Here is a 27879-nt window from a genome sequence, read left to right as displayed (position 1 = left end):
CACGTATGTAAGTAATAAACAGGAACCGGATAGTGCTGGACTCCTGCAGGCTAAAAGCTCCTCCTGACTGCAAGGCATTGGTGTTCATGCTATTTCGGCGAACCAACACCGCTGTCTATAAACAGGTCAATACCAAATGTCTCCGTGGCCTCCCTCTGCCAAATGCCGATAAAAATTGATAGGTAGGTATCTACACCAACCTACCACATGTGTAAGTAAACTACTACAGGTAAACTTTACAGGTCACAAACGCTACAAAAGTCAAGACCATTATCAAAGATAGTACCAACCTACCAATATGTTATGGTGTTTCGTCTTAACGTCTCTACAACCGGCACTCGGGAGTGGAATTACTCTAAGTGTAAACAGCAGTATGAGCGTCGCGCGGCCGGCACTCAGCACTCGGGCTAGGGATTGAAGCTGTAGACGAGAGTAGTCGGTCGCTGGGGCAGGAGCGGCGAGCGAAACGGAAAGTAATATCCTATTCACAGGCGTGGCGTGCCTTGGAGGGATCTGTATCAAGACTAGATTAGATTTAGATTAAGTTACAAGATTAGAGATTATCGCGTTCAATCAAACAAACAAACTCTTCAGCTTTTTATTATTAGTATAGATATATTGAAAAATGTCACGTCTATGTAAGGAAGCTAAAAATATATGAATTTTTATCTAATCACGTTAAAAAAAATTTAGTAGATTTTGAAATTTTATAATTTTATTTAGTTTTGCAAACATCGAGACATTCTTTTTTTTACATATGACTTTGTTTACCCGAATGTCTCATAAAAATCATTATATTCAAACCTAGTCATGATCCTCGTTACTTCCACTGACTGAGTTTCATAAACGCTTTAAACAAAATTGTGAAATGGTGATAACAAAAACACCTTGGCTGAGTTTGTTGTGGGTTTTAAGAGTATGCAGATTTCCCTACGATGTTATTCCTTCGTCGTTTGGGACATGTGATATTTAATTATAAGTCATCAACAATACTAAGTAGGTACTTATATAAAAATTGGATGAAGTACGTATTACAGTATTAGGTATCTATGTTATAGGGCTTTAGGTACAGATTAAGTTGTCACATTAAACGAGAGGGAATATTTGAGAGATCGAAGTGCTGCTTAGCGACTAATCCGCACGGATACGCGCTAAAGTGCCGCATTAATGTACCGCCTTGTTTGGAGACACTTCACTTGATACCTAACAATAATTAGCAAATCTATAGGTGTATTCTTCGGAATAAAATATGTAAGTACCTACCTACTTACTAACTTACCAAAGGATATAAATGGAATCTTTCTACGACGCCAGCTTTGCAGATGCTGTAAACGCAGCGCGCGTGTGGCACAAACATTGTTAGGTACTTACTAGGTACCTAGGTCTATACCTACGTACCTACCTACTCTCTCGCTTTACCTCAAGTTGAAGTGAGATTCTCTTCAGGGTGAGAAAACAATATACCTATTGGTGGAACAACTCTGTACTCGTGGAATTTTGTTTTTTACAAATCTCGCTTGAAATATGGATTATTCTAAAATTAAAGTCCCTAAGGTCTACTTCAAGGGCCAATTTATTATAAGAAGCGCTGCAGTGTATTGCTATGTACAATTTTGACCAAGTTACAGAGGTGAGCGCCATTACCCAGCGAGCGTTATCCCCCCTTCTTACCTTACGAAAAATTCATTAAAATCGATTCAGCTCGTTAGCTGTAAAAAAGCAAGACACAGATCTAATTTAGCATTTATAATATTTAGGACTGTTTATTGTATACCTATGGACAAATTGATAGATAGGTAGGTATAGGTTATCAACCCATATTCGGCTCATTGCTGAGCTCGAGCCTACTCTCAGAATGAAAGGGGCTAGGCTAATAATTCACCACGCTGACCCAATGCGAATTGGCAGACTTCACACACGCAGAGAATTTGGAAAATTTTCTGGTATGCAGGATTTCTCACGATGTTTTTCCTTCACCGTTTCAGACACGTGATCATTTAATTTCTTAAAATTTCAAGTATAGGGGTGTGAAAATAAAATGAACCATTACTTTTTCTTATAATTTAATTAATAATTCATAATATGTACAAAATCATAGTAATATTCCGCCGGTTGGCAAATTGTATTAGTGAACACAAAACACACAAAGTGTCGCGCGTCGCTTGCACGACCGCTGCCGCCGGCGACGCTCGCGCGAGCGACCTGCGACCGCGGCCCGCCACCCGTCGCGACTGCAGCGCTGCGGGCTAACTTGCGACTTCTTGTATATGCTCCATTTCAGGAAGACCATTTGGTTTTGTAGGGTGACAGAACAAACACGTTTGGGTTGGGTGTATACTAAAGGAATGTCAGCAGAAACGCATAGGTAAAATAATAGACGTAAGGTGTGAAATATCGAAACCCGTTTACAAAAAAACATGGCTTAGTGCAATGTATGAGTGATAGATTATAAGGTGACACAGGCGTGTTACATCGAAACCGGTTATCAAATCAAACCAATTACAAACAGATTATATTTTGTTTTGCTAACGCTCCTTTACTTGCACACGAACGCATGTGTCTACTGTCACTAGCACTACTACCCAAAGGTAGACAGACATACTAGCTAGGTATTACCAAAGTCAAATAGTTTTCCGAACACAGTACCTATATCTATAAGTCTTACAAACATTGGTACGACTTACAAGTTTCAAGATACCTACACCTTCATGTAAACTTAAAGCTGACGACAAAGTAACAAAGTTTTTGAGCCCCCTCGCGGTATTCAGTAGGAAACCTACAATTCTTAGTTATAAGGCAATAGAAATAGAAATGGCGTGTATATCTTGAACCTCGTCACTGTTTAAAGTGAACAAAAACCTAATCCCTGTATTGGAACGTTCAACTACATTGCGTTACAAGTTGGATAACATGTGGAGAGAACCTTTGTTTAAATAGAAATGTATATTACACATTATCCATACTCGACACTCCACGAGTATATTAGAGTGACACTTCTATAGTTAGAGAGAACACGCCGTTTCTATTGTCTTGTCACCGATAGTTCTATGGTTTATGTCGGTCGTGGTAGAGTTGGTGCGCGCAGCACACAACTATGTCATAAAATACAGTCTTCACCTTTAAAAACGATTTACTGACTATAAGCTGTATATCAGCGTCATAGCCTTTACAGCCCACAAATTATTGACTCTATCAATTACTAATTGCCGTTTCCATGAGAATGCGGGGATAATAGCCCATGACATTCACAAATAACGTGGTTTTTTAATGGTAAAAGAATTTTAAAAATCGATTCAGTATATATATACACTGCAACACTAGCAACTTTACCTGTGTATAATATCAACATAGAAGTACAGATCATAGATCAGCCTTAAATACCGATAACACTGACTTTTCTCACAATAAGTGTTTTGTCAGTTACTTTGCTTTTTGCAAAGTCAAAAACGGTCAGGTCAGAAATACGGATGATGACAGTATTTTAAATTGTATATAAATTAAGAGTACGCTAATAATAAAGCAATTTTGTAAAAGTAACAAGGTATCTGCGATCATTACTTTCGGAGCTACAGGGATTTAAAGAGTCAGATTTGCGGCGCTGCCGCGGATCTCTGAAAAACGCCCCATACGAATTTCGAATTTCGTTCGCATGGTACGAACTTATGACGTCGTAGGCAATTCATGATCGTTAGATTTGTATGGGCGTTTAAACAGAATTACTAATATCTTTGTTATTTCTGCGTTTATGTTTATAGTTCATATATATTAAAAAATGTCACATTTAATGTAAGGCAGCTAAAACTGTATGAATTTTCATCTAATTACGATAAAATATTTTTAGTAAATTTTGAAATTTTATAACCTTTTTATTTTGCAGATAAACAGTCAATCTTTGCTTTTCATATATAAATGAGTTAACATTGACCCTATTTACCCGAATGTATCATAAAAATCAATATATTCAAACCTAGTCATCATCCTCATTGTCATTTTTGAATACCTACATATTACTATTGACTATCGTGCAATCAAATGTAATGTGTCGACGGCTTGGATTAAAATACATTTACAGATTCAGTGTTTAAGATGCTTCAGCAATAAATAACATCAACAATCAACTGTTGCAGTAATCAATATAACTCATAGCCCAAATTCCAAAATATACCAGATATATCGCCATTCACGTTCAATCCAGCGATGCATCACATAAAGATAGAGTCCAATATAGTATACACATTAAATATATACTTGGACTCTATATTTATTTATGTTTATTATTAAAATCGATTCAGCCGATCCAGAGATTACAGACAAACAGATAGACATGTCAATTTTATTTATATGTATTGACAATTAAATATAAAAAACATATCGCCATGTTTGGTTAACAGAACCTAAAGGCCACAGGTCATTGGATCCACCGCCGCCTGATGCCACGACTCGAGCAGTTGGTATTGTTTGTATGGAGTGGTCATATTTTTTGAAGTGATAACTTCTTAGGGAAGTGTGAGCCGCTTCGTAACGTAGCTCGTTACGGCGCCACTTTTACGCACGCCGGTTAAATTATCACTTTTGATCACGTTTTTTTGTGTTAATTTGTGTTCTTCAATATTCAGCAAATGGTTAGAATGTGATATTTCAATTGGTCATAATAAAAGAAATATATGGCAAACTCTTTTTAAAAATGGAAAAACAGTAAGAGCCAATAAGCCTCGGATAACCAGTGGGCAACAAATGGACGCCGGGCGATGAGGTGGCGTTAATCGCGTGCTGAATGGATGTAATGAGCTCTAACTTTAGTCTTGATGAAAATTCGCGACAAAGTGAACAAACTTCACAGTGAAAATAGTCAAACAATGCTATCTGTGGATGTGCTCATAATACGAAATTACGCTATAATTATTTACCTAATCATTTCAAATGTTTGCGACCGCAGTATAAAAATATTGTTATGCAATAATTCACACAATTTGTTATTGTATTGCACTATACAATAATGTATGATAAATTAATGTCTAATACAAGATTTACTCAAACACTAAAAACTTTTTGTTTTTCTTCTGTAGTGGGTAATCATTCAAAATCAAATTCTCTTGATAAATAAAATTATAAATCAGCTTAAAAGTCACATAATATATCTTTTTCATTCTAAAGAAAAATATATTTTGTGAAGGAGTGAAGAAAACAACAAAATGTGTATTTTAATGCATCAATTAATTACTTACATACTTACAATGTAACAAAGCTTTATGTCAATTTAGTTTTTGTTAAAAAAAAACAGAGTTTGCATTGCCTCAATAGCAATTTTAATAAAAGTTTTATAAGTCAGAATGGGTGTAACAAGTAAAATTGACTTTACTTTATGATGACCATAAATATTGTAGAGCTAATGGCTTGTTACAAGGCAAAGTGTGTTGCAGACCGAAACTCCAATTATTATAAATTTATTCAATATAAATAATTCATAGATAACTTGAAAAATAAAAACGCTAACTTATGTTCCGTAGTCTGGACATTTCATTATCATCGTCACAGTCTCTCACGGCACGGACACGAGGAGTTACTGTCAACTGCTGTGGGACTGACAGCAGTTGCACATATACCCAATGATAATTTTATACTATAGATAAGTTATGTCCCTACAAAATCAATGCAAAAAGTGATCCGATTTCTATTTAGCTACACCACTGAGTGCACAATTTTGTCTTTTTATTCCATTATATATTTATAGGCATAGCTTTTAAACTCCCACACGACTCAACATTGTAGATGATATTTAGGTATTATTTGTTTAAATAGTGTTTGTTGAACATTAAGCGAGTAAATAAAATTATGTCAATTTTTCACATTTGCCTCTAGTATAAAATATCATTGATTATACCTGTCAAGTCTCCATGCAGATGCTGACATGCTGTCTCAGTGCGAATTTTGAATTCACCTCTATCTCTCTCTTTCGTATCTGTAGTATTGTATTAGAAAGAGAGGGATAGATGTGATTGTGAATTCAAAACTGTCACTAACCAGTTATATAACCGTTGTTACCTTAGCACAGTTATTGTCGGTTCTTCGGGCGAAATCCCGAGGTGGAGGAGTGAAAGTCGCGAAAGGTCACTGAGAGTACTGGTGCACTGGCTCACTGGTGCACTGGTTCACTGGTACACTGGTGCACTGGTCACTGGTTCACTGGTGCACTGGTTCACTCGGTGTAAGTACAAGTCACAATATAAAAGTGCTGGTGCGGCTTCATGGTCATCTTGCTGAGGTACTTGGTGAAGGCGGCGGCGCCCGCGTCGCAGTACACCAGGCTCAGCGCGTTGTGCACCGGCGGCAGCGTCACCAGCGCGCCGTCCGCCTCCGCCTCCGCCTCCTCGGGCGCCACGAACAGCGTCTGGCCGCCGCACAGCGGGTGCTCCGGCACGCCCAGGTACAGCACGGCCTGCAGGCGCGGCGCGGCGAACTGCTCGCGCGGCGGCAGCAGCGTGAAGTCGCCGGCGCGCCAGCGCTGCAGCTCCAGGCGCCGGTAGCCGGCCAGCGGCAGGTCCGTGCAGTCCGTCAGCAGGCGCACGAACGCGGCGCTGCTCAGCAGGCGCAGCAGGCCGCGCGCGGGGTGCTCCTCCTCCGGCGCCGCCGCGCCCGCCGCCAGCCACGCCTCCGCCAGCCGCTCGTGGCGCCGCTGCTGCGCCGGCCCGCACAGCTCCCACTGCAGCTCTGCCGAAGGATCAGCGCTGTGGTCAGGTGTACACGCTCCATGCGCCGGCAGCCGCGCGACACTCACCGGGGTCCCGCAGCGCCTCCAGCAGCTGCGCGCACTTGACGGGCAGCAGCACGTCGCTGAGGCACACCTCGCTGGCGCGCTCCATCTGCGCCTGCACCTGCGCGCGCACGCGCGGGCTGAGGTACGTGCCCAGCAGCCACTGGTTCAGCAGCACCTGGCCCATTAATATTAATAAAAGTCAAGGATTTCTTATAAAACTTAATTTAAAAATCAAGTATTTTTTTTAATTTTCCTAACATCATAAACGCTGTCGTCCACTTTGTGACATCACAATGTTGCTTGATGTAGTAAATGTCAAACTAAATGTTAATTAATATTTTTGTTCAACGTTTGTCGCTCAGTTTGGTACAGAATTAGTTAATGTATGTATGAAATATAGCCCACCGGCCGACAGCGGTTTAGCTCATTGTGATCACCCTCGTTCACTCACCACTTGCGTGTGCGGCGGCAGCGAGGCGGGCGGCTCGCTGGCGAACGGCTCGGGCGGCGCCGCGGGCCCGTGGAACCAGCCGTTGATGGACAGCCGCGGCAGCTCCAGCGACAGCACCTCGCCCACCTGCACAGTCACTGACCCGTCAACACATGTATTGTTGTGCTGGGGGAAGCGTACATTCCTAAAGACCATATTATAATAAAAACAAGTGTGATGGAATACTAAGAAAAGCAGAGGATCGTTGAAATCACAAAATTACACCAGAAGACGTGTCGGTTAAATACTCCTAGATGACCTAATGACGCTAACAGATTACAGAGAGCCACTGGATGCAAGCAGCTCGAGATTGTGTTCGAAACAAATAGCTGTAGGTATATTTATTGACCTCAAAAAAGCATTTGATACGGTTAGCCATAATTTGCTTTTAAAGAAACTAAATAGTATTGGTATTACTAGTAAAGCCTTCGAAATTTTGAAATCATATCTCTCAAATCGTTCTCAGATAGTGAAAATTGGAGAAAATTGTAGTAGTCCAGCATCCATAAATTGTGGCGTACCGCAAGGTTCTATTCTAGGGCCTTTGCTTTTCTTAATTTATATTAACAATATACATGAAATTGGTCTAAAAGGGGATATTTCTTTATACGCTGATGATACTGTTCTAACCTACTTTGGTAGGTCTGTTGATTCTGTAATGCGAGAAGCTCAAAGTGATTTAAATAATCTTAACGTATGGTTTCAATGTAACCTGCTTACTATTAACACAGCTAAAACAAATTACATTTTATTTATTCCAAAAAATAAGAAAATTGGTACTTTTGAACCACTTACTATTAATAAAGACATTATAGTCAAATCAAACAGTCAAAAATATCTGGGTTTAATTCTTGACAACCAACTGACATGGAGAAATCATATAGATAAGCTTCGCAAAAAACTTGCATCGTTAATGGGATGTCTACGTGGTATTGTTCATTGTTTACCAAAAAATGTAAGATACACAATATATAACTCTCTCGTTAAGCCGCATATTGATTATCTAATCGAATTATGGGGAACAGCGACAAAAACCAACCTAAACATCATTCAGAGAGCACAAAATAAAATTATTAAGGTTTTATTTCATTACGACTTTCTAACACCTACCAATAAAATATACAAAGAAACAAAATTACTTAACATAAAGCAAACATACATATATAGCACTTCAATTCTGATTCGGAAAATACTAAATAAAGATCTACACTCAAAAATCACTTTTACGAAAAAAATTCAAGTACAAAAACGAGCATTTCGCCGAGCAAATCACCTTTTACTAAGTCACAAACCTCGTACTAGCTATGGTAACAAAAATATTATATTTGAAGGAGCACAGATCTACAATAAATTACCATCTGATATCAAAGAAGCTAAATCTATGTTTATTTACAAAAAGAAATTAAAATTTTATTTATTGAATAACATGTCATTGTAACACATGCCGCATCCAGTAAGCTATAATCTTTGTTTTATTAAAACTAGTCAAGTATACTACGTAAGAAGCCGGTTACAAACATGTAATTTAAAATCTACCCGCATTCTTTTTTTTTCTTTTTTTTTAGCAATTATTTATTTTGATTTATTGTATGTAGGATTTAAGTCTAATTAGTATGTACACACGTGAATTACCTTAGTGAGTTAATTGTATTTCTCATATAAGCGAATTTTATGTAATTCTTTTAGTCCAGTTATTTTAGGTTTCATCTGGGGAAAAATTCCTAGTGAGCTGAATTTTTGTATACACCTTTATTATGGCGTTATTATGAAGTTGGGAAAAATCGACATCGATATCGTGTCGGCTAAAAAAATTACAGAGGTCAAAAGGTCACGAAAATCAGTTTTTTGCAAATATTTCGCGACTTATTGCTCGGACGTCAATAGAGGTCATTATAAAAATTGTTCCTCATAAAATTGTCTACAAAAAATGGCTCTTATAGTTTTTCTGTAAAATTAACGGTTTTCCGATCATAGCGCTGAGAAAGCGACTATATTGTGACGATGCACTCGTTTCCTCACCACCTTCGAGGTAGAATGCAAGGCGCGTTTTTTACATGGTTTCCCCCGTAGACATAATCCATGATATATAATGAAAGTTTATTTTAATTAACAATTAATATTTTTTTATCAAAATTTTGAAAAATACCGAAAAAAATAAATTTTTGCGAATAATTTTTTTTTTATTCATTGTCAATATTTTCAGCTTCACTATCGTTATTGGCTACTGACAAAATGTCAAGTGGAGTTATTTCGTGATTTAAATCTACATCTTCATCATTTTCATCATTCGTTGACTCTGCGTTTAAGCATGACTGGCCGCGGCAATGCCCACAAACTTTTGAGCATCTCAATCCAATTTTTTTGCATCCACATTTGCCGCCACAACCTTTTGTACAATTACAAAAGATTGTATTCAGTAGTTCATCGGGTGCTGGTGGTAATAAAGTCATTATTGGATGCAGCATATCATTTTTTAACTCCCAACCCCACTGTTCTGGATCGATGTCTCTTCCTAGCCAGGTTTGTATTTGGTAATATGCTCGAAAAATATGCTGTTGAGCTGAAGAAGTAGGTGGTAATGAAGGAAATTTTACAGCTGTACTTTGTCTTGTTAATTTAGCAAAGCTGTAGCTTTTATCTGTAATTATCAATTGAATTTTCTGATTTTGGAGCACTGTATACAGCTAGTAGAAAATGTATTCCAGTATTGACAATGACATCTCGAGAGCAATTTTCTTGTTGGAATATTTCTGTACAATTGTTTAAATCGGGTCTTTTTTCAAACATCTTCATGACTTTCAATTTTCTTTTTCCAAAAAGTGCTGAAGTTGTATCGCATGCGGTCATGGCATGCAGAAACAGAATATTTTTTTTGCAATGTGGATAATTGTTGAGGCTATCAGTCGAGTATATTTTTGTTTCAGCATTGTTTTTTCCTGGTTTTTTGAAAAAAATTGATGTAGATTGATCAAGTATTTGAGTGCGTGCTATGAGTATACTCAGTCTGACTGGCAGTAGCAGGTATAAAGGGACGGGTCTCGGAACAATGAAATACGAAACATCAGCCATTGAAGGTCATTAGAATGAGATATAGTACGTCTTACTAAAAACCTAAACCCCTATACGATAAATATATCTTTCTGGAAACATCTAAATGTAAAATAAAAGATTTAGAGACATTTACAAACATTACTAAAAAGCAATAGAGTTTACGCCTTGGTGTACGGTATACAATACCGTATGTGAGTGCATTCTTGCCGCTTTCTCAGCACTATGATCGGAAAACCGTTAATTTTACAGAAAAACTATAAGAGACATTTTTTGTAGACAATTTTATGAGAAACAATTTTTATAATGACCTCTATTGACGTCCGAGCAATAGGTCGCGAAATATTTGCAAAAAACTGATTTTCGTGACCTTTTGACCTCTGTAATTTTTTTAGCCGACACGATATCGATGTCGATTTTTCACAACTTCATAATAACGCCGTAATAAAGGTGTATACAAAAATTCAGCTCACTAGGAATTTTTCCCCAGATTGGGGTATAAATTGCCTAAAATTACTGGACTATTGAGAAAATAAAGATCTTAAACCAGAAGTCCTTCCAAGAAGCCAGATGCAGCGGAGAGGGCACTGACCTGGTGGAAGGAGGTGGGGCTGACGGCGAAGAAGGCGAGCGTGTTGTTGGCGGGGAAGGCGCGCAGCGTGACGCGCTCGGGCACGCCGCGCGCGTCGCACGCGAACAGCTCCAGCGCGCCGCCCATGCCCGGCGTCCAGCCGCCGCCCGACGTCTCGCGCACCTGCCGACACGCGCGTGCTTACATGACCGCCAGACACTAGCCAACTGTGCTTGCAACTACACCCCCAATACAAGGTGAGGGGTCGTAGTCCGTGCGGTACGTACGTCGTCCTCGGGGCGCGCGTCCGTGGCGCCGTTGTGCAGCGGCGGCGGCGGCGGCGGCCCCGCGCGCGGCGTCCACGGCGCCAGGTACAGGATGAAGGCCACGCGCCGGTCGCCCAGCCGGTCGTCGTGCACCAGCAGGTGGTCGCCGGGCCCGTACAGCGAGCACGAGGCCGACACCGTGGTCAGCTCCAGCCCCGTCACGCGCGACACCTGCCGTGCCACACGTCAGCCGTCACTACTTGAGGTAAATGTTATCAATCTATGAAAGAGACTACAACTCTGACTCTCCTAATGATAAAATCACCATCATCAGAACAGTAAAGAACCAGATCTCTGAAGGGTATATAAGTGAGGTGATAATTTTTAACTATTGTATGAGATGTACTGACCGACTTATGGACTGACTGGTGCAGATATAACACCACAGACTTAGGCAAAACTTTTTATTATGAATTTTTGTTATTATGAACAATATTTCAATATCTCATAGCCCATGCCAAGACTCAAACCCAAGAGCTCATAATAAAATACGACATTGGCTAGCATTAACTTATTGCAAAATACCTACTTTCAAATTGATACTGCTATTACTACTATATACTAACCAAACTCATAACTTCAGTCTTTAATAATTCATAAATTCCTCTTATACTACGCTGCCACGTCAGGTTAGCCAGGTCAGTGGTCTGGTGGAACTCATAGAGATCCATCTTCTTCCGCGACCAGTCCAGGGTGTTCATGTCGTCCACTATGTTGTTGATGATCTCCGAGTTTTCCAGCAACTCGTGCAGACGACACAGGCGGAAGGGTTTGCAGGTCAGCGTCACCGCCTCACTCTCCAGGTCTCTGTCCTCTTGCCAATGTAGTCTCACTTTGTCTATTACTTCTTGTGACTGCAAGCAACGTATCAGTGTTGTTGTTGACATCAATGTATTTGTAATGATGACTACAAGTATCAAAATATATTATTTATTATTTAAAAAAATTAGGTTTATCCAAAACTAGCAGAACCCTATGGGTTCACCTGAATTGCCATAAGAAAATGGGAAAAAATTATAGCCTTATTATTATTAAAATCGCTTTGTAGCCCTAGAAGTTTTTCAATTGGTCCAATAGTTTCAGAGCCAAACTAGCCAATTCAAACAAACAAACAATCAAATCTTTCCTCTCAATTATTTTTTTTTTTATAATGCTCGCGCTTGACCCTGATCTCTCCTGATGGTAAGTGAAGTGAAAGAAATACCTTTAAATTAGAATTAAGCTTTGGATCATCCATCCTATTAGCCCGGGGATTGAGCTGCGCGCGCACGGCCTTCCCAGGCATTTTGTCTTCTATAACTATGGAGTCATCCTCCCAGGGAGACTCGGAGTCTGAACTGTAGTCAGATGACGACGATGTCGAGGAATAATCTACAAAATAAACGAAAAATGGTTTAAAGTCACTCAATTACTCAAAACTTAAGGAGTATCGAGTATGTTTATGTTTAAATGTAATTCTGATAAGTGAGCAATTCAAATAAGCGTAGTGTTCCCGCGCAAACAATGCGACAGCGCTCCGGCTGACGGCGACTGCGGATCGGCACTGACCTCTGCGGATCCTCTTGACCTCGTCCGCGGAGGCCTGGTAACTGTTGACGGCGCACACGTCCGAGTCGTCGCTGTCCGTGTCCGATATTTCAATGACCGTACTGGGAATTTGTCGCTTGGCGGGCGGCCGCGGCTCTGTAGTGTTTGCGTCGCCGACGTCGGCCGCGGCATTTTCCGCTGTTGCGTAACTCGAAGACGGCTCTTCGGTTTCTTTGGTCGGTGAACTCATTTTATATCACAAACACTACATAATCTAAGAAAAACAAATAGGAAACCAAAATGATGCGACGCCTAACCTCTAAATATTGTTGACGTTTGTTTTTTTTTTTATAAAATTGTATCAGAACTGGCTTTTTGGCTCTGAGTTCTAGCATCTATCAGCCTCATTGTAAATTATCTTAGACCATTAATAACTGGACGCGGTTCGCACCCAAATTCACCAACAAAAAGTCTGTCATTTTTTGAGGGGGACGAGGTAAACTCACACATCGAAAACATTTAGAGACATTTGTCCATACACTACACACAACTATAAATTTGACACGCAATACACACACGCGTAATTTTTACACACACTAACAAACACATTGTGCACAGTAAAAATATATACAAGCAAAAATATTACAGCGCGCGGTACGTAAACATGTGATAGGGCTGCCTGCCTCCAGCATTTTAATTACATTTGCCAACTTTGTATTTCCATTTAGTTTTGTGATTGTAAATATACTTTTTTATGTAAACAAATAAAATATTTTATAAATTGTAGTAAAATAGGAAGTGATCAATAAAATGCGTGTTGTTTTTTGATTGGTAAATTTAAATAAGGCTGATACTAATCAATGACCTTGAATGGTCGTATTCATATGTTTATTTTGGTGATGCCATCTAGGTATTACCTCCACACTACGTGACCAAATATTAAAAAACCGGTCAAGTGCGTGTCGGGCCACGCGCAGTGTAGGGTTCCGTAAATTATGTTAGCCCTTTAATCCCTTATGTTTTTCTCAATTTCAAAGCCTTTATTATTCCTTACATTATTACATTAAACAAGTTTTTCAATTAATAAGAGTAACAGTTTTAATTTTTTTTTCTATGTTAGTATATTGTTAGTGTATCTGTTTTAAGTTTAGTATGTTAGTGAGTTAGTCTTATTTCTAATTAATAAAATCTATTTAACTAGTAAGTTGAAATTGAAATTGAGGTATAGCTCGCGTTTCGACCTCTAGTATGAAGTCAAACTACTGCTTGCATGTTTACTGTGACATTGCTTAGACTATCCACAGATTAAATACATAGAATATTCGATTACTGATCGATGTTTGGCTGTTTCGTCAAAAGAATCGATTCTTTTTATAAATTGTTTTTATTAAAAATTTGATAAAATTAAGGTTTAAATACTTTCAAATGAAACGTTACTCCATCTTTTACTAAACTACAAGTTTTTGGCCGTTTTTTATGCCATTTAACTACACAAACCGGCATTTTTAGGGAGCTCCTTACACAACGAAAACGATTACAACAATGAAACATCGATTCTGTAGCAACAGTTTTTATAAACGCATTAGATCATAGATTTTTGATCTTTGCCAGAGGGCTAACGGTTAGCGAACCGCGTCCAGTTATTAATTGTCTAAGTAAATTATAGTGGTGTAAACTGTAAACGGACGGAGCCACAGGCGTCAGGCACATTCATCAATGATAATGTCAATGTCAAAATGAGCTGAGGTGGACTGAAAAAAATGTAAACAAAGACTTCAATTTAAAACAAAAGTCTCAAATATTTAAAATAAAATGAGCGACTCATCTAAATTGTTAGAACACAGTTATGTGAGTCCTCAATGTCAATATTTCGTTGTAAGAAAGAAGCGTTTATGCCGCATGACCGTTAAACCCGGGAGACATTACTGTGGAGAACACGAACCAGAACCTAAAGCTGAAGATGGACAGGTACCACTACACTACCATCTACTTGTACTTTCACTTATTAAACTCGAAGGAATTTCCTTCATTTATCATTTATCTCATGATAGACTCAGCTTTGACTATAAATCATAACCCCTTGTTGTCTATAATTTTGTAAAGTTGCTCTTAACATTATGCTTTAACTTTTCAGGACGATACTCGAATACCATGCCCCAATGATCCTAAACAGTAAGTAATTTTAATAAATATTAAGTTACAATTATTGGAAAGTTTTAACCAAATTTTTAATAAGGTTACTTGCACTTCAATTACTTAAGTAATTACTTATGCCATATGTGATAATATTAAAACGCAAATTATATGCAGACGTTATATTTGATAAATATAATTGATTATTTCATTTATTGAACATTTTAATTAATGGACTATTACTACAACATACAACAGATTATGTTTATGGACTTCCCAGCACCTGCTATGCACGCAAATTGGAGAAACACCTCAGCATATGCAATGCTCGGCAGCATGAGCTGCCTGACTACATTGTGCACAACATCAATGCACCCTCTCCACAGGAGGACTCTTCCCTCAGCCCTCGGCTGCCGCTCTCTCAGATACCTCTGCAGAAGATACTGCAAGTTATTCACAAAGTAAATGTGCTTTATGATAGTAAGTATAAGTAGAGATATTTACACACCCCTTAATAGATAAATTAGGGGGCGTAAGTTCATAGGAAACTTTGTCAATTTTGCAGTGATTTGACTGAAATTTGGAATGAAAATAGGTTTTACTGTGGATTAACACATAGGCTACTTCTTATCTTGGAAAAATCATGATTCCCGCGGGATTTGTGGAAAACTGAATGCCACGCATACGAAATCAAGGGCGCCCGCTAGTATAAATATACTAGCCTATATTTTATTTTACTAGTCCATTACTTGCACTATACGTCTACTGAAATCCTAAAAAGCCAGAAATAAAGTGCAAATGTGTCAAATCCATATACATATATTCTGGGCGGAGTTCATTTCTAGTATCCATAGCAGTTGTGTGTGTGTCTTGTTTAGGGACTTTTGTGGATCATTCAGATATTGCATGACAAAACTTAAGTAGTGGTAGTGCTTTAAGTGAGAACTCTTTGCTTATTTCCGCTGCCAAGAATTGTTTAGCCAAGACCATTTGCTTGGTAAAATATAGTATAAAAAATCCAAGAAAAAAAATAAAAGAAGTGACTCCTTATTCATCTTAGGTGACTTTCTGAGGCATTTGAATAGTAACTGCATACTTAACCTGGACATTTGAAGACTGTACCCATCGATGAGCCCCAACTCGTAATGAGGATCGGCCTCCAAGACAATGACTCTCACAACAGTTTTGCTTATTCCTAAGACTCAGTGTTATTTCAATTTAAATTTGCAGCATATTTGAAAGACAGTATAGTTAGCGTCCCCGAGCAACCGATCCACAGCGCGTTGCTGCAGGAGTTCAGCGAGGCCGGACGCACGGAGAGCTCCCGGCGCCACCTGCGGCAGGTGTCGAGCCTCATGCACCTCATGGAGAGCGAGCGACTCGTGGCTGACAACACCGCCTACGTGGAGCTGGGAGCCGGGAAAGGTATGAAACAAGAAGATCCGTTTTAAATACATTTTTTGACACATGTCACTGAAGGAGGCCTGGCTCTTTAATGGAGCTGGACACATCATGTGCAAGCCTTGTGTCTGTTTACAAACAGCTTTACTTACTCAGTATTACATATACATACAGTATAGTTTAGATATAAGAGTATTTACAGCAAAGTTCAGTAGCAAACCCTCATGATCTGTCAAAGGAGACAACCATTTAACAGTGGTACCTGGCGGGACACGTGTAAATAGTTTGGGGGGTTTAATGTTTTTTAGAAATGACAAATGATTCATGACAAATGACAAATGATCCTAGGTTCTCGCTCAAAGATTACCAACAACCAATGGACGGTACAACCAGTGGTTCGATCGCAGGGCAGCTGTCGTACTACGTGTGGCAGGCGTGGGGCGCGACCGGCGCGCGCGACAGTCGCGTGCTGCTCGTGGACCGCGCGGCGCTGCGCCACAAGCGCGACAACAAGCTGCGCGACAGCCAGCAGCTCGCACCCGTCACGCGCCTGCGCGCCGACCTCGCGCACCTGCTGCTGGAGCGCGTGCCCGCCGTGCAGCACTGCGCCGCCGTCGTGGGCTTCGCCAAGCACCTGTGCGGCGTCGCCACGGGTACGACACTCACTGATCCACCCTTAAACTTTTGTGCCGAGTTCCAACTTTTCTGAGACAATTGCATGTCGCCTACATCAGGAACGTTCATAGTTATGAAATTTCTAAATACAGCAATAAACCAGCAACAGCGGAGGAATGCAATGTCGTAAAGGTACAACCAAAGTCAATGCTCGTGGCCCAACTCCATGATATAGTCATTAAAGGTTGATATAGTCACTACTCTAAACCAAAGAACGTGTATGAAAGGATTGATGGTTGAAGAAGAAGAATGAAAAGCAAGGATTGTAGCAAGTGGAAGGATCTGCTTACATCTACGGGAATGAGGCGTAGGTAATAATATGTATCATCATCATATCAGCTGATGGACGTCCACTCCAGGACATAGGCATTTTGTAGGGACTTCCAAACATCCCGATCCTGAGCCGCCTGCATCCAGCGAATCCCTGCGGCTCAATTGATGTCGTCAGTCCACACTTATAATATGTATGTGTGTATACTAATGTAACCAGTGACTGATTGTAGACCTGGCGCTGCACTGCATCAGCGCGAGCGGCGTGTGCGGGCGCGTGCGCGGCGTGGTGCTGGCGCCGTGCTGCCACCACCGCTGCGAGCGCGCCGCCTACCCCGCCGCCGTGCTGCAGGTGACACTCCGACCAGTCGCTGTGCTCTCGCCACGTAGCGCAACTAAGTGCCACTTGTCATTCGCAGGACCTAGGAGTAGATGCTGACGACTTCAATACGCTGCTGGGCATAGTGTCTTGGGCCACCTGCGGCGACGGCCGAAGCCGCGACCGACGAAAGCGAGACACGAACGGCAGCAACGGACCACACAATGCTGATAGCAATGATGCCAGTGGAACACACAACACTGACAAACATGAAGCTGAAGAAGCACATAATACTGAAGACAGTGAAGCCAATGAATTACACGATACTGATAAACTGGAAGCTAAAGAAATACACAATATTGACTCCAGTGAAGCCAGTGGTACACAGGATCATATCAAATCCGATGTGCTGGCTCCCGACGAGATCGCCGAAGAGCTGGGCTCCAAGCACGTAGCGCTGGAGCGCGAGCAGCGCGCGGCGGTGGGGCGGCGCGCCAAGGCGCTGCTGGACTGGGGCCGCGTGCTGCAGCTGCGCGCGCGCGGCTTCCAGGCGCGGCTGGTGCACTACGTGCCCGCCGGCGTCTCGCTGGAGAACGTCTGCATAGTGGCCACTAAACCTATCTAACTGATGACACTATTAAATAAGACAATCCAGAACTGCTATTTTGGTTTGATCTGTGTATAGCTTTTTATTAAGTCAGTCACGAAAACATTTTCATAGGTGTCCCTCAGGGTTCATTTATAGGCCCCTTTTTGTTTTTCGTCTATCTATATGATTTAATTTACCATAGCTGTACTTGTAAATGGGATCAGTTATTTTTAAAAACTAACCAAAACAAATAATTACTGACATAGCAGTTTTCAATTATTAATTTGTTTGCATTTGACACTTTCTGATCCCTCACTGTCACAGTTCTCTGTTGACGCAACACGGAACATATCACGTACCTACCTTAGTCGCCGAGAATCAATAAAAGATTAAAAAATTGTAATATAACAGATGTTATTTTGTTATTAGGTTTACTAATTGTAAATAAAACAAGTTGAGCAAATATAGTTTTGTATATTTTTATCAATAATAATAATCATTGTCTAAAATTCTAATTATTATAATTATATTTCTTTACAAACGGCCGTACAACTAAACAAATGCCAAAATATTCAATATCTTACAGTAGGAGCTGAACGCCGGAATATTTATATAACTGATATGAAAGCTTATCATACGAGGAGAAGTGCATCGAGACAGGGACCGAGGCGAACTTTCACTGCGCTTTGATTTACTAGTAACTAGTAGTAGTAGTAGTACATAGTAACAGGAAAAACATTACAAGCAGAAAAAGGGAATATGTATAAACAGTATAACCAAGAGTGAGAGGGGCAGCTAATGTAATTAAATGCAAAACAACCAAAGTATAAAATGCTTCACTTGGCCTTGCGTTATCAATCCATCCTAGAACGTCTCAACTCATATAATTTTATATTATTGCATTATTTATTGAAAAAAAAATAGTATTGGTCAATAGATAAAATGTAGAAAATATGTGCTCTTTTAAAAAGCGCGAGTTTTAAGTTATGTTCACCAAGAAACACTGCCTCAATACAAACTCGGATTAATAAATATTTTTATGATTTAGAGAACAAAAATATATGAAAGTAAAAAATAACAACTAATTATTGGAATTTAGTAAAACTCTCCCTGATAGAGACAAATGGTACATACAGTACTACCACTTTAAAGTCAATGAAATTTAGACCTTATTGCTTTATGATAAGGTTTTAAACATGGACTTTTTCTATATCACCGAACTTCAAAGACCGCGCGTGGGCGACAGCGAACTGAGGTGCCCTGATATTGCGTCATTAAAAAATTATTCACACAGCAGATAATAATATCGTAACTCAAAAAATGGTAGTTCTGTAATACGAGATAATAGTGCATTTTAACCACTTACACACATACAACCAAAGGCACCGCTCCGTGTTGCGCTGAGCCTGCGGCTACACTATGCTGTAGCGCTATTCTGTAACATGTGACGTACAACTTTACAGTAAGTGTCAAACTCTTCACTATCTCTCTCAGTCTATAGAATCGTGTTAGACAGAGATAGTCTATAAGAATAGAGCAGTATTATACAATTGTAATTGCACCGAAATCAAGCTTATTCAACGGTGCAGTATCAGAAATAATGATACAATTGTATTGGCCAGCGAGCCGATGGAGAAAACAAGCACTATATAAAACAATAGATTCTAATATTGCCTACCTACTTACATACTAAATGCGCTCCGCCAACTTATAATATTATCGAAAATATAAAACAAAATTCACCAAACTAATAGAATTGTACATTTGAAGACTATAAATAGTGCACATCGGGGCGTGCATATCATCTACGCGGTACAGTTGTTGAAATATATGCATTTGGAAAAATAAAATAAATCTTTATAAAAAACAGATTCAGTTTACTTGTCACAAGTAAACTGAGTAGTACAGAGCACTGCTACACACAATGGTCATTAAAATAAATATTAGACCTGTAGAATGTAGACCAAGAAATACTTTTGATTACACTTTTCGTCACATCGGAAAATCGGAAAGATCAAGATAGATATTTATCGCTCTCTCTTTCGTTGTGATGGGATGAAAGAGATCGCGATATATAGACAAACTTATGTTGTAGCATCTTAGACTGCTTGTAATATTCAATATTTGTACGAGCATACATCCTCACATTAAACTTTAGTTTATTTTGTCTACTTTTTAGAAGTGTGTTTATCTCTTTTTGTAGGTAAGGTGTACATTGTACAGACTTAGTTTGTCTTAGTTCCAAAGCTACACAGACGCAGATTAGTTCGGCTTTAAATGAGCGGTCCAACATTTTGTAAATATAACAGTATAATACACAATGAAAACCGTGCTCAATATTATCCACGGCTATACACACTGTAGTGTCGATGTACAAAATGGTGAAACGAGGTTATATTCACAAGCGCGCCGACAGTGATATAGTCTGTCCCCACTACAGTCCCACTCCTGCTGCCGACACCATCACTAACAGATTTGACTACTAGCCGACGCCATACGGTTTCTCCCGCGTTTCATTGATATTGCAGAACAAAATATACCCTATGATACATAACGTGGCTTTCTATTGAAAATAACACCCAATGATGACAATGATGGCAATCTAAGACATAGGTGGGCTAATTTGTTAGGAGAATCCACATTCCTTTTGGTTTGTTTCTACACGACATCATACCAGAACGCTTAATCTTTGCATTGTCTTTACCGGTAACTGGTAACTAGCCACAACCGAAGCGTCCCACCAGTCAAAAATCCGCCCCAAGAGCCCTTCACCAGGTGAAAGAGGGTCAAGTAATGTGATTAGTCTTCAATGGAGTGATATATTCAAGTCGGTACACTGTACAATTGTACATATGACATATTATGTACACTCATATGAGTGGTTTATTATAATTACGATAGAACAATCGCGTTTGTTTGTGTTTATTAAAGATATATTAATATATTAATTAATTAATACAAAGCGAGGCGAAAGACTGGTTGCCAAGAAACCATTGCTTAACAATCAGTCCATGCTATGCGATAGTCTGATGATGATAAATTCAAATGACGTTCCTGCAATGCTACTTTCAATTTCACACAAACAAATAGAATATCTATAGTATAGTACAGTGTCTGTATGTCACATCACAATGCATCCAGTGAAAAATACAATTGTCTCAGTAAGTAGTGCGTTTATATATTTCGTAACATCCCATCAATAATAAACATAATTAATATTAAACAAATTCTAGTGACGGCCTTACTAGAAATACGGAAAATACTGGCTTTGGGGCGCCACAGGGACTCCTAGCCATCTGTACTGAATATATTAGTATAATAAATTATTTATTTCGTTTTCTTTAACACAGCTAATTTTTTTTTTCTGGTTAACACTTTTAAACCTACACAAGCATATAATTTGAACTCTAGTTACAACATAAATGCAAAATACTAAAAATTCCATCCCCTTTTAGTATGCAATTTTTTAATATTAAGTTATTTCTGAAAACATTTATGGAAAATAAAGTGTTATTTAAATCTTTATTATATATATAGTGCTATTAAAAATTAATATCATTTAAACGCATTATTTACATCCCCATTCCCTGCGGCCGACTGGTCAGTATAAACAGTCGGAAATCCTACCGGAGAGCTAAGTTATAAGTAATTATAATAATTATAAGTAAGTTATTGTCTAAGCATATTCGTAAATCCAACGCACCTACCACTCTCCACAAGAAGAATTTTCCCTGAATGTTTTTTTTTTTAAATAAATACATAATATAAACACTACAGCAGACTCAATTTAACCTTTCATTTATAGGACTCACCACTGTATGGTACTGCTTCCAAGAATCTTTTAAGAATAATACTTTATATGAGAATAATGCACTATTATTCTAATATAAAATAATTTTTTTTAACCACCTTCTAGCAGGAGGTCTCATTTTTAATGTTCATAACTTCATCATTTATTAAAAAAGAAATGTATGAAAGAGTGCTCTTAATATGCGCCTTAAATAAAAGTTCGCGACCAAGCCGTCCAATTACCGAGCCGAAGAACAAATTCAACAGACTTTCTATACAACTATTACAACGTCAACAGGTTGTATACTGTACAATGTGGCAGGCTGCGGCAGGCGGTGCGGAGCGGCGTGGCGGGCTCAGTACCCGTAGCGCTCCTGTATGGAGGACACCATCCCGTTGGCGAGCGAGGACAGGCGGCCCGCCACGCGCGTCACGCCCGCGCGCACCGACTCGCGCACCTGCAACACCAGCCCCGCGTCACTCCAGCGAACCACCCGGCCAACTTATATATATGGCGATATGTGCAAGCTTATCTGTTTCTTATCTATTCACAGTGCAAAACGACTGAACCGATACTGGTGAATTTAGGTATATGGAGTAAGAGTATGATATAGGCTACTTTTTTCCCAAAAAGTCGGGTTTAAAAAAGTCCATCAGTATATCTGCGTAAAGTAACACACAATGTGAAAGTCCATACTTTCACATTTGAAAATGAAATTGATGTACTAGTTTACAAAGTATATCGAAGCTAATCGAAAACGACAATATAGACACACATTGTGCTTCGGTTCATACAACCTCGTCATATAAAATGACGAAGATCTGACCGTCATGAGCTCTTAGACTACCAGCGCAGGTGCGGCGCACTCACGTCGTCGAGGTCGGGCGTGGAGACGCCGAAGGCGGGCGCGCGCTGCGGCCGCTCGCCCGCGCCGAACAGCTCGGCCGACGATATGCTGCTGCTGCCCGCGAACCGCGACAGCTCGCCGCCGCCCCCGCCCCCGCCGTCGCCGCCGCGCTCCCAGCCGCGGTCCTGGTCACCGAAGAACTGCGCGGAGCTTATCGACTTGGCGGCGCCGAACTTCTTCACGGCCGAGTCGTCCTCCTCCTCGACCTTGACCCGCGGCCGACTGCGCGCGGACGCGGGCGCGGGCGCGGCGGCGGACGCGGGCCGCTCGTCGCTGAACATGGAGCGCACGGGGCGCGCGGGCTCCGGCTCGATGTGCTCCCACGACGAGTCCAGCTTGCGCGGCGCGTCGCCCAGCAGCGAGTCCAGCCCGCGCGACCCAGAGTACGGCTCGTTCCTGAACAGATGTTTTCTTTGAGTTTTAAAAGTACAAGCTATTCGTATCACCACATTACTAAGCCTCCTATAACCGGGCTAAAGATTGGTAGCTAGAATTAACTCACAATTTATTTTTTTTAAATGAAAGTGATGTCATATGTAAGAAACACACACACACAATGAACGTCAATAAATTTAATAAGAAGCAAAATTGGCCCAAACACAAGACCTTGCCATATTTCTACGACAGATCCAGCAGAGCATTTCTACTACAGTTAAGTATTATTTTTAATTATTTATTAGCTTCCAAACCATATTTCATGGTTGCATTGCAGCCTTACCTTGTATCAGTCTTGCAAAATCAAATAATCCCATTGGTGTAATCATTGCCGTTTTGATGTCCGTTGGCCGAGGCGTACCTGATCATGACGAGCACGTTGTTGAAGTCGTCCAGCTCGTCGAGCGCGCGCGGCGGCGGCGCGCCCTCCTGCTCGATGGCGGTCATGTCGGAGGCGGCGGAGTGCGACACGCCGGCGGCGGCGGCGCGGCTGGCGGCGGCGATGCCGAGGCGCTCCGCGTGCTCGCGCGCGGGCCGGTACGCGAGCCGCAGCGACGCCACCTCGCGCTCCACCGCCTCCACGCTCGCCTTGCTCTGCGCCTCCTTCACCTGCCGAGGTGGCACATTTTAGGCAGATCCATTCTGCGCTTCAAGATAGGATGTGTCAAAATAATAATAGTTGTGTGTGTACATTTAATTTCATTATTTTATTTTTTACTAAAGGACGCCTGTGATTTTGTGTGATGACACTTTGTTAATATATTTGACATTAAAAAATTTTTTAACCCTACCTATGCAAATTTAATATAATGTAATTATTATTGATTTTTATTTTAAATTATATGTAAATCATACACCATAAATGTCCAAATAGATTTGTTAAGCTATGTGTACTCAGCAAATAAATGAATTGAATACCAATCCATCAAACAACCACTAGCTGTAACCATATTCACCAGTTATATTACTTCAAATAAATAATGATTTGATTTGATTTGATTCAGCCGACTTAGTTTTCTTTCAAAAACTCAAATTACCATTCACTTTGAAACACTCTTTTGTGTTGGTAGGAGACACAAAACCATATTCCTGCTAAGAAAAATTGAAAACACACTGATCAAAATCCAGTTTGTGGCAAATCCAGTTTTCAAAATACCAAAATCTTTTATTAATGAACTTTTCCTGCAACCTAAAATCTGTAACTAAAATTGAGAGAAGTTCTACTCAGGCAGATATCAAACGATGGCAAGCTGACGAATTCGCGCAATTCTATTAGTTATAGCCAGCAATAGATAGTTCACCTCCATCTTGAGCTTCTCCGCCATGATGGCCTCTCGCTCGATGTCGTCGAAGTTAGCGGCCACCTTGGTAGCGCCGAGCCCGCCGCCGCGCCGCGCGCCCGCCTGCCACACACGGGAACACACATTATAATTACACTTTTGTTCTAAAGACAAAAGCCTCAATAGCATTAACAGTAAAAGGACCAGACTCATCACAGAGTACACGCCCGCTCAACTATTGTCGTACCCACTCCTAACAGTTTTACCCTATTTATTGCTTTTTTTTCAAGTTTCAATTTGAGACTACACATGTTGCGGCAACCTATAAGTGGGTCTATGACACAACAACTTAACTAATCCATGTTTTGTAAAACTCAATTTAAATTAACATAACCTGTTGGTGCCGCATGTAATAAATAAATAGATTAACAGTCTTTTCCGACTAGATGGAGAGGAATGGAAATATTGATCCTATTTAAAAGATCATATTGAAAATAGAAATTTCAGTGGTCTTACCCCAGGACGCCGGGCGGCGGGTCTGGCGGCGGGCTTCGCGGTCGCGGGCGCGGTTTGCGGAGCGCCCCACAGGCGCGCCTCCGAGCTCAGGCTCTCGCCCCCGCCCGACATCGCCTGCAACACGCACATGCTGATGAAAATAATACTCTCAATACCTGTAGACCTAAGACGGGTCTTTTGGGATCAATTGTAGCGATATTTACAGTTTAATGCTATCGGCCAAAAATGTGTCATTATACCTTAACATGGTATGTCATGACACACACCGTAGGCTTACAGATAGAACAAGAGTCAGGCCTTTATCTTGTTAAAAGAGGAATTAGTCAGACAATTAAATATTGACAGGAAATTTCTATATTTAACAAACACAATGAAACAAATGTACAAGTGCCAATGCATAGGTCTTGATGATACAATGCAGTTTAGTAGGAACACTCACTCGGCTGCTAGAGCCAACACATCCGTTTGTTGCAACACAGCTGCTTAAGTAAAACACACACAAGTGAAAAAACTTACAGCTTACTTGAATACTTCATCTGCTATATGTCACAAATTTGAAAAAAAAGTTGGAAAAATAACTACTGTGCTTTAGTTGTGTGGTACTGAAGTACAACCTCCTTAGCTCTCCCTCTCAATATCCATTTGCCTCGCCTGATTACAATTTTTGTAACACCGGGAGTAAGTAAGTAAGTACTGAATAGCTTACTCCACAAGTCAAGTGTCCTAGAAGTTTTAGTTCAAACCATCACTCAATGCACTGCAATAAACAAAATACAAACAGCAGTGTCGGCTACTGCCAAGTGTACCGTTACTGTTGACAGTGAGCCGTGTGTTGCTGCCACAGTACTGAGTGGCAGTGGGTGTTACCTGCGGGGTAATGTCGTTAGTGTTAGTGGGCTGGCCATGCTCTGCAAACCAGTCTACCTCCGGCTCCTTGTGCTCCTTCACCTCCGCCGGCGCGGGGTCCAGGTGCAGCTGGAAACACAACAACTTCACCACACCATACCACTTCCCTACGCTCCCTACAAACTTGTGAAATTAATGACTATTTCAAATATTACACTGTACTATATCATAACATAATCGGATGTATCAAAGCTTAAACCAAGTCTAAGTACAATATATGAGTTATGACCTTTGCTTTAAATTTTTCGGCAGAACAAGCAGACGACACACTTAATGGTTAATGGCACACCGGTGCCTACAACAGAGCAGTAGTCTGCACCGCACCTGGAGCTACAGAGGTACAGGTGTGAAGCCTCATGTGCCTGTTTTCCAATTATACCAGCAACTGTATCCTTCAGGTCAGAACACAACAATAGTGCACGGTAGACAGAAATGCAGAAAAAGCATAGCTTCTATTTACAATGCCAGCTAAACTTATTTCCTTCATCTATTTTTTAATATTTTTTTAAGTTATGTTGAACGGTCTTAAAAATTAAAAGATTAAAAAATTATACAGAAAATTGGAAAACTGGTTTTTCCTCTCAGTCACAATTCAAGAGCCAGTACAAATAGCCAGAGCTGTTAGAGCCAGTATAACAATGTTCTCGTAACACTGTAACCAGTGCCTAACAATGAGGAGAAGTGATTCAAACCTTGGTCCCGTATGTCCTCATGGCCTGCTCGGACAGTGCACTCAACTTGTCTTTGTACTGCTGCGCCACACGAGAGCTGTACTTCTGGCGCGCGTCATCTGTCACCAGCCCGTGCGAGCGGAAGAACTGTGTCTGTCACAACAACATATACACAGACATACATATCTCTGACTCGTAGCTCCCATACTCAACACATAATGTAAGCAACTTCAAAGTATTTTCTTGAAACAGTTTATTACTGTATATACAAGTGATAATACAAGCAAAAACTGAGAATAAGACAAAATGTGGAATACTATACAATTATTGGAGCTGGGCTTCATTAGTATTTATTATTTATTTATAATGTGAATGTATTTGACTGCTACAAATCTTATTTGGAACAATATACACAAACATATAAAGGGTCCAAGTCTCACAGGTGTACGCATAATCTACCTATGTCTTAGACAACCTCAGCAATCTCACAGACTGCTAGGCTTCTGTACAGAGCTTACAATGTTAAATATATTCAGAATGGAGATGACCTGCGACACTGGACCAGAAAAAAACCGCCGAACTGAACGAAAAACACACGACTGCGTACCGCATTGATGTTGCCACCGAGCTGCATATTCCGCAGCTGCTTCCACGTCCAATTGGTGTCCAGCTGCGTGGAGCGTACGAAGGTCAGGTGCACGCCGAGGCTGCGGTGCACGGCCGAGCAGTCCAGGCAGATGAACACGCCGTACGTCACCGATGACCACGTAGGGTTCTTCGCGTTGCAGTCGAAACATACCTGCGCACAGTGATAGCAAACAATCAATAAACTTAGCTTCCTTTATGGTTAATCCTTGTAACGATACACACTTTATTCGCGGGAATAGAACGAAGTCGTAAAAATATTGCTTCAATATCGCTTTTACTTGGCCCAGAGTCAGCCATTTTTCAGTTGATTTTGACGTGTTCGTGTTGTCAAGTCACCAGCTCATTTGACACATTCCAATGCTGCCATTAGGAAAAAGAGAATCTATTTATCTATGGATATATTCTATTTCTAAGAGTAGAGACGAGGATTTCATAATTTCATGGGATATTTATAAAGAACAATAAAATATCTTATGGATTTCGATATGTCATTATTTTAACCATACAGTTACGCACAGTAATTAACACTTTTTCTCGAAAGGAACGAATCATGAAACTTTATTTAATCTGTTACACTAATAAAAAGTAATGGCAAATCCATAAGTGACAAATTGACATAAAAC

At 40.3% G+C, this 27879-nt stretch overlaps 3 protein-coding genes across 4 annotated transcripts; 1 reads left to right on the top strand and 2 right to left on the bottom strand.

Moving 5' to 3' along the window:
- Positions 1-2048: 2048 nt before the first annotated feature.
- On the bottom strand, positions 2049-13096 carry LOC112053328 (prolyl 3-hydroxylase sudestada1). The gene is made up of 8 exons (XM_024092721.2): positions 12738-13096; positions 12394-12560; positions 11756-12043; positions 11151-11360; positions 10885-11046; positions 7206-7331; positions 6776-6929; positions 2049-6708 (listed from the first exon to the last, which is right to left on the bottom strand). The coding sequence occupies exons 1-8, from the start codon at positions 12964-12966 to the stop codon at positions 6197-6199; spliced, it is 1848 nt and encodes a 615-aa protein (XP_023948489.1). The 5' UTR covers positions 12967-13096; the 3' UTR covers positions 2049-6196.
- A 1316-nt stretch (positions 13097-14412) lies between these two features.
- LOC112053333 (tRNA:m(4)X modification enzyme TRM13 homolog) lies at positions 14413-18568 on the top strand. Of its 2 annotated transcripts, none has more exons than XM_024092727.2 (7): positions 14413-14684; positions 14851-14888; positions 15130-15329; positions 16080-16274; positions 16658-16903; positions 17429-17547; positions 17615-18568. In XM_024092727.2, exons 1-7 carry the CDS (start codon positions 14529-14531, stop codon positions 18137-18139), a joined length of 1479 nt encoding a protein of 492 aa, XP_023948495.2. In that variant the 5' UTR covers positions 14413-14528; the 3' UTR covers positions 18140-18568. The 2 variants fall into 2 exon arrangements, with proteins under 2 accessions (XP_023948495.2, XP_023948496.2); XM_024092728.2 differs by having other exon boundaries at positions 14547-14684; positions 15108-15329.
- LOC112053332 (ADP-ribosylation factor GTPase-activating protein 2) lies at positions 18562-27637 on the bottom strand. Its single transcript, XM_024092726.2, has 9 exons — positions 27479-27637; positions 27216-27407; positions 26630-26761; positions 25899-26006; positions 25032-25145; positions 24537-24638; positions 23597-23844; positions 22764-23196; positions 18562-22350 (listed from the first exon to the last, which is right to left on the bottom strand). The coding sequence occupies exons 1-9, from the start codon at positions 27551-27553 to the stop codon at positions 22249-22251; spliced, it is 1506 nt and encodes a 501-aa protein (XP_023948494.2). The 5' UTR covers positions 27554-27637; the 3' UTR covers positions 18562-22248.
- Positions 27638-27879: the final 242 nt, after the last annotated feature.

Source organism: Bicyclus anynana, chromosome 23, assembly GCF_947172395.1.
Source record: "Bicyclus anynana chromosome 23, ilBicAnyn1.1, whole genome shotgun sequence".
In the NCBI taxonomy this organism is placed as follows: domain Eukaryota; kingdom Metazoa; phylum Arthropoda; class Insecta; order Lepidoptera; family Nymphalidae; genus Bicyclus; species Bicyclus anynana.
The sequence above is the reverse complement of the archived record's forward strand: the minus strand, read 5'-3'. Positions and strand labels throughout refer to the sequence as shown.